The 7999-nt window shown below is 37.3% G+C and overlaps 1 protein-coding gene across 1 annotated transcript in view; it reads left to right on the forward strand.

Annotated features, from left to right (window-relative positions):
- Positions 1–7215, forward strand: part of Fmr1nb (FMR1 neighbor) — a 31017-nt gene extending 23802 nt beyond the window's left edge. The window contains exons 5-6 of the mRNA XM_037198940.1: positions 6260–6402; positions 7082–7215. Of these exons, the coding sequence (XP_037054835.1) occupies positions 6260–6402; positions 7082–7098 (160 nt within the window). The 3' untranslated portion in view covers positions 7099–7215. The remainder of the gene's footprint in view (positions 1–6259; positions 6403–7081) is intronic.
- The last annotated feature ends 784 nt before the right edge of the window (positions 7216–7999 follow it).

A 7999-nucleotide genomic window follows, 5' to 3' on the forward strand; every position in this document is an offset into this window, starting at 1 on the left:
TAGTTTTCTTTTGAGAATCCCAGACAATGCTTGGCAAAGTAATGACCTATACTCAAGGTGTTATACATTCAGACCTTAAGCCTCGGTCATTTCTACTTTAACATAAAACACCTATATATGGAATGAATATTAACCTTTTGTCAGCAGCTTTTACAATAAATGTTAATTATGCTAGAATTCTTGCTTCTTAGGTGGCAAGAGGTTCTAGTCAGACTCTAGGATTTGGAGCTCTAATCACACCCTGTCTTTCTATTTAACCATAGTATGACAGTTAATTATAAGGATGGACTGAAAATAAAGTCCTTTGAAATTTAGATGAGTTAGTATTCTCTCTTTCCTCTCTTTCTGTGTTTGCATGTGTACATGTTCATGTATATGTATACACATGTGCATATGAGTGTGTATTTGGGAAGGCCAGAGATCAGTGTCTTGATCTCACTCATCACCTTATCTTTTTACAGTCTCTCATTGTCTGTTGTAGTCTCTGGGAATCCACCTGTTTCCCCTCCCCCCATTAGTGTTACAGATATAAGAGACCATATTTGGCTTTAAAATATTTATTCATATTTTTTGAGAATTTCATACATGAATATTGTTTTTATGTCATTTCTATCCCTCCCTCTCCAGTCTCTCCCATGTTCCTCCTACTTCTACCCAACTTTATGACCTCTTCTTCATTATTGTTGTTATAAGTTATATATGCACATACACATACTCACACATACACAATTACAACCTGCTGAGTGCATTTAGTGTCATACACACACATACGTGTGTGTGTGTGTGTGTGTGTGTGTGTGTGTGTGTGTGTGTGTATTTAGGGATGACCATTTGGGACTGGTTGACCTATCAGGGCTTTCCCCTGATCTCCCTCTCTTAGCAACAATTAATAGGCTGTAGCTTTTTTTTAATCTAGGGGTGGGACCTGCCTTGCAAGATTTCCTCTATCAACTTGAAATATCATCTGGTGTTGCCATTCTGTAGATTTTGTTTAGGCAACAATATTGTTAGGATTTCATGCTTGGCTCTTTCTGTAGGTTCTGGGGATCAAAACTCAGCTCTCTGTTTTTGTGTGGTATGTATTTTACGGACTGAACCATCTCTTCAGCCCACAGTAGTTTTCAAAGATTACTATGCCATATTTTTCTTTGATAGTAAAAGTGAAATGTATACCACTAAATTTAAAATAAACCTCATGAATAAAAGACATCTTGTCATTTTATGATGAAAAGTAAGATATATTAAGGTTACAGAATCAGGAAGCTTATATAAGCCTTAATTTCTTAGCTATAATTCTGGATATCCAGAAATTCTATAAACCTAAATTTTTTTTTCTATGTCATTTAAAGCAAAAATGCTGATCAGATTTGATTTTTTTCTAGTCTTATTTACTGCTTAGAGTGAATACATATATATTTTATTACAGAAATGTTAATGTATTTTATTATGAAATACTACACCAGGCTCCTTGGGAGTGTCAAACAGTAATCAGTGAATCACATCATGTTACCTTAGTGAAATTAAAAAAAAAATGTATTCTGATACACATCTGGCCTCGATAGACTAAGAACTATGTAGTTTTAGTTCTTGCCTCTTTTCCAGACTGTAGTTAACAATACAACATAAAGAGGTAATAGGGAAATCATACAAATATTTTTGGCCTTCACTCACTATTTTATACCTGGAGACATTTTTGTGATTAATTGAGAAAAAGGTGTTTCGTTCTTTCACATCTGTCTTACCTATTAGAGCTCACTGACAATCAAGTAATATAGTTTTATGGGAGAAAAGTGAGTATTACCTTCAAAGTTATCCTTTCAAAGGCAGGCTTATCTATCTTAGGTTCCCATATGCCCAGAACCCAGTTGCTCTGGACATTGAAGTAGCACTGTTGGGTGTTCCCTTATGCTGCTTAGCATTGAGCTAAAGAGATGGTGATTCTGTTATTTTCTCTTCATAATCTTGTAGGCAGATCTTATCTCTATCTTCTTTGTGTTTCCCTGTAGCAAGATTCTTGGAAGACCACCTCCCAGATCATGACGTGTAGACTTATTAATTATAAATGATTGGCCTTAGCTTAGGCTTGTTTCTTTGCTAGCTTTTTTAAAAAAATTAACTCATTTCTGTTAATCTGTGTGCTGCCCTGAGGGTCTTTTACCTCATTTATGTACTGTCCATCTTGCTTGCTTGCTTCCTCTGTGTCTGGCTGGCTGGTCCCTGGCTGGTTGGGCCCCTTTCCTCTCTCCCTTCTAGCTCCATCAATCTCTCTCCTGCATAGCTATTGGCTGTTCAGCTTTTTATTAGACCCGTTAGGTGCCTTCCTTTGGTGGGCAAGGTGGAAACAGCAACACATCTTCACATAGTTAAAACAAATGCAGCATAAACAAATGCAACATATCTTTACATAGTTAAAAATTATTCTGCAACACAAACAACTGCAACACATCTTTACATAGTTAAACAAATATTCTATTCCACAAATATTCTGTCCCCTGCATAACTTTTGCCATGAACCCTTTCCTCCTAGTTCATGTGTGCTTAGTTCTTTAGAAACTGAATGCCCTATAAACAATAAATAACATTTCTTGATAAAAATCAACTAATATTTCTAAGGTAATGGTCCATCCTAAAGGAATTGCATGCCCAGAAAGGAGAAAGGAGGAGGTTAACACAGATGTAGAAAGACTTTACTTTAGATTTTTTAGGTCTGAATTTGAATCTTGGCTCAGTAAGTAATTTGGCAACCTCAGGCCAGTTACTTTTCTTATTAGTGTTGGTGTCTGTCTCAGTTTCTTTATCTGAAAAATGAAAATAATAGAACTAGTGCCCATGTTTCTCATTGAGAGAATTAAATGAGCTCTTGGATACAGGTACTATTATATGGACTGTGCAGATTTACTTATGTATTTATGAATAATATATATATATGTATATATATATATATATATATATATATATATATATGTACATCTACACATGTAACAGTAATGATTAAAAGATCATAGATTTGAGAGAGGGGTGTACATGGGAAAGGTTGGAGGAAGGAAAAGAAAGGAGAAATACTATAATTATATTGTAATTAAAAAATGAAAGTATGCTCATGTAGATCTCATTCATTTCTCTGTCGTTGGGCGATCTCTGTGTCTTTCTTAGGGTTCTCTTTACTAAGTAGCCTCCCCAGAGTTGTGAGGTGCAGTCTAGTTATCCTTTGCTTTACATCTAGTATCCAATTATGAGTGAATACATACCATGTTTGTCTTTCTGAGTCTGGGTTACCTCACTCAGGATGATTTTTTTTCTAGTTCCATCCATTTGCCAGCAAACCTCATGATGTCATTGTTTTTCTTTGCTGAGTCAAGGGTAGGGGGAAAGAGCTTAGGAGAGCAGGAGGCCCCAGCTGGATCAGGAACAGAGTGGGAGAACAAGGAAAGAGATACCATGATAAATGAAGACCTGATGGGAATAGGAAGAAGCGGAGTGCTAGAGAGGTCTCCAGAAATCCACAAAGATACCTCCACAATAGACTACTGGCAATGGTCAAGAGCAAGCCCAAGCTGACCTAATCTGGTGATCAGATGGCCAAACACCCTAACTGTCATGATAGACCTCTCATCCACTGACTGATGGAAGCAGATGCAGAGATCCATGGCCCAGCCCCAGGTGGAGCTCCAGGAGTCCCATCAGCGCGAGAGAGGAGGGATTATATGAGCAAGAGATATTGAAACCATGATTGGAAAAAGCACAGGGACAAATAGCCAAACTAGTGGAAACACATGAACTGTGAACCAATAGCTGAGGAGCCCCCCATGGAACTGGATCAGGCTCTCTGGATAAATGAGACAGTTGATTGGCTTGAACTATTTAGGAGGCCCCCAGGCAGTGGGACTGGGACCTGTCCTTGGTGCGTGAGCTGACTTTTTGGAACCTAGGGCCTATGCTGAGACATTTTGCTCAGCCTTGGTGTAGGGAGGAGAGGACTGGACCTGCCTTAACTGAATCTACCAGGCTGAGCTGATTCCCCAGGGGAAACCTTGACTTGGAGGAGGTGGGAATTGGAGGGGAAGGCTGGGGGTGGGAGGAGTGAGGACAGGCTGATATATAAAGTTAAATTAATTATAAAATAAAAATATTAAAAAAATAAATATAAATATATTTATAAATAATTAAATAAGGCCATTCATGCACATGAAGGCATTAGTGACACAATCTGTAACACACCTGAGGTTAGCATGTATTAACTAGTGCTTCAGTATGGTGAGACCTGGTATAAGTCCTAGTTTAATCATTTCAAATAGGAAATGCAGCACTTTCTATGACTTTTGTGTGAATTAAGTAAGATAAACTATATGAAGTACCTGGGCAAGATTTTGGCACATAATGTCCTCACGGGTGCTCCTCTACTTGATCACTACTCAGATACAAGGGAGTATGGGATACCATATGACAGCAAAAGTAAGTGAAAATGGTTTGAAAATTATAAATAGTAATGCAATATAAACCATAACTGTTGATTTTGAAGGTCAGACAACAGGGGATTCTCTCTGGAGTAGGAGTGAAAGGAAAGGTGCCTTGACAAGAAAATATATAAAGTGGTTGTTGAGTAGGTACCATTCATGCTACAGAGCAGTTGCAATGCCCTGTTCTGATTGTGGGGGTTCATGTCACAAGGAGTATAGATAGAATCATAGTAATGTTTATAGTGATAAATTTGAAGGAGCCAAATGCAGTACATTTTTCAGAATGAGGTAAAACAAATCAGATAGGAAAGTTTAGTAATCTGGGTGAATAGTGTTGCTATCCACTACTTTTGAAAAGTAAAGCTTCATTCCAGACCTGATTAGTCAACGTAATTCCTTTCATGCTTAGTTTTGACCTAGTAAACAGAAATCATCAAATTATGAGCTAGTGTGTGAAAGAATGCTACGTAATTCAGTTCCTTCTTACAGAAGCACTAACTTAACCGACTCCCATAATAGAAACATCATCTTGGTACACTGGCCGTTAGCAGCTTCCACAGCAAACACTAGTTTTAAAAGTGAAATATTTCTATATCAAGTGTGCTAATGTGTTCTAAAACCAGTAAACTTTCCTGACTTTTGATTGTCTTTTAGCTGTTTCTTTTCCTCTGGGCTTCTAGTGGTTTGAAATTTTTTTGTTCAGTTGATATGTAGAATATTTCACACAAATAATTAACCTTGCCAATACAGTATATTTTGCCCTAATAAATGTCTTAGTTATATTACAATTTTTGATATTAATCATCAGATATTTAGCCTACATGTCATTCCTAACATTTTTCATTAGAAAGAAATTAAGTATCGAGTGAGCTCTTTGAAAAGGACTCTATTGCTTCAAGACTACTTTTAGGGCAGTCAGAGCCCCTGAAGTCCTACAAACCTTGTCTTTAAAGAGCCCCAGGCCATCAAAAACAGAAAGGCAAGATGTGTTAGGAACATAGTACCTGACCATGCATCACACTAAGAATTTATTGGTACATATTGTGTAAATGGAAGCTGAGCTTGAAACCTGGTGCTCTTAACTAGGGATAAAGTCAATGTCCTGTCACTTCAAGCACAGCATCCTGAACCTCCAAAAGTATGGTGCAGTGACATCTTGCTTAACAGGCTGTGCCCAACACTTGTGTCTTGGAGTGTTTATTAAAACTTCATAGAACTGACATCCTTGAGTTATGCCTACATTTTAGAGAGTTTCTCTGTAGGAGAGCAACAGGATTTCTGTTTCACAATTCTCCAAGATAACTTAGCTGCTTTCTCCACTTTGAACTATTAAGCTTCTGAACTGCCTATGCTATTGGAAGTACTTGTGGGAAAATTTTATGGTCCCATAGTGACATTATCATACAGCTTTACTAAAGTTCTGAGTAACAGCCGAAGAGTTTCATATATTCTTATGTCCCCCCAGATGCCACTGAGTATTACAAAGTTGGTGGGTAAAAACAATTTAAGGAGCCTTCCCAACATCTTTGGTTGCAGGCAACTTTGTAGTTTCTCTTTTGAGGTCTAACACACTGTATTTTACATTATTAAAACGTAATTTAAGTTAATCACTATGCTAATGATATATAAACATTCTTTTGCATTGGTTTTATATCTCCATTATGCATATATCCATAAGCATAATGGCCACATCACAGTTGTTTGTGTTGTCTGTAAAGCTCAAAATGTTAACGTTAATGTTTGGTAAATAATATATACAAAGAAAGTAAAGTAAAGCTTCGTTTGAACTTTTTAAATTATAGCAGATGGTTTAATCCTTTAAGAAGGAATATGAACAGAGTGTTGAAGGTTTTGAAGAAACAAAAGACAAAACTGAAGAGGAAGCCCAGAGCAAGGAAAGCACCAAAAGAAGAGAGAGGAGATAGAAAAGAGCAGGAGTCCAGAGGTAATGGACAGGATATAGATTGTTACTACTAACTTTATATGTCAATCATTAGCCCATTTGACTGACACTTTTGCACACAGAAAAGTTTTTCAGAAAGTTTATCACCTGAAACTGTTTCACAGCTAGGGATATCTAGATGACAATAAAGTAGTGAAGAAAAGTACCCAGTTGTTTGGGTGCTGCATTATTTGCTAAAGAATAGTTCATCTATTCTGAGTGAATAAAGAAATGGATTCTTCCTGTTTTGACTCTAAGGCTACATGTTAATTGATAAATAATCATGGCCACAGTTACTAATGTGTCTCAAGAATAACACTTATCCAACAAAAGGTTGATGTATCTTAAAGATTTTAAGTGAGGCTCAGTGAGTTCATGGTGTATGATTATGAGGTCCCTCTTTAAACCCCTTATAATATTGCATTATGCATATTTGATGAGCAGGTAGTATAACAAACAGCTAAAAGTGCAAGATATGATCCATATTTCTATCAGATGCCTAAAGTATATGTTGACCAGCTTACCCATTTCATAGTTTGAAAATTTTGTTGCTGCTATTTACTTTCATAATAGGACATGATATATATAATGCGTGCGTGCGTGTGTGTGTGTGTGTGTGTGTGTGTGTGTGTGTGTGTGTGTCATTTTAAGTTGCTTAACTCTACTTATTTTTCTTTCACAGCATTACTTTCTAATTGAGAATGCAGACCTGCCAGAAGGGAGATTTTCCTAAGTCATTCAAATCCTATTAACTTTAGAAAGACAAATTTTTGTCATAGTTTCAAATCAAATTAAAGTTGTATTTTGTGCATCAAATCAAAATCTGGATTCTTTTTTGTTTAAAAAAATGACTCTTCTGGGACCAGGAAAATGGCTCAATGTTTCAAGTACTTACTATACAAGCACAAGGACCTGGGTTAGATTGGGTTGGCTGCACATGCTAACTTCAGTACTATTGGGGAGGGGAGCTTGGAGACAAGGATCACTAGAGCCTGCTGGCTGTCAGTCTAGCTCCAAGTTCAGTGAGAGACCCTGTCTCAAGGGAATAAGGCCAAGAGTGATAGGACACATGAAAATCCTTTGTTGGCCTCTGCGTGTGCATAGGATGTATTCATTTACACCCCCTGTGGTAGTATGAATGTAATTGGCCCCCATAAGCTCATAAGGAATGGCACTACTTGGAGGTGTGGTTTTGTTGGAGTAGGTATGATATTGTTGGGGAAAGTGTGTCACTGTGGAGGCAGGCTTTGAGATCTTCTGTACTCAAGACACCTCTCATTGTCACAGTCCACTTCCTGTTGCCTTCTGATCAAGATGTATCCAGTTCTATGTGTACCTGCGTGCTGCCATGCTCCCCACTATGATGCTAATGGACTAAACCTCTGAAACTGTAAGCCACCACCTCAATTCAATGTTTTCCTTAGAAGAGTTGCTGTGGTAATGGTGTCTCTTCACAGCAATAGAAACTATAACTAAGATACACCCAAAACACATACCATTGTACATTCACACATACACAAAATAAAATTTGAAAGATTGTGGTGATGTTTATTTGTGAACTCCAATAAAGCTTATATGAGGATCAGAGGAAAAAGCCAGC

This window comes from Peromyscus leucopus, chromosome X (assembly GCF_004664715.2).
Source record: "Peromyscus leucopus breed LL Stock chromosome X, UCI_PerLeu_2.1, whole genome shotgun sequence".
Taxonomy (NCBI): Eukaryota; Metazoa; Chordata; class Mammalia; order Rodentia; family Cricetidae; genus Peromyscus; species Peromyscus leucopus.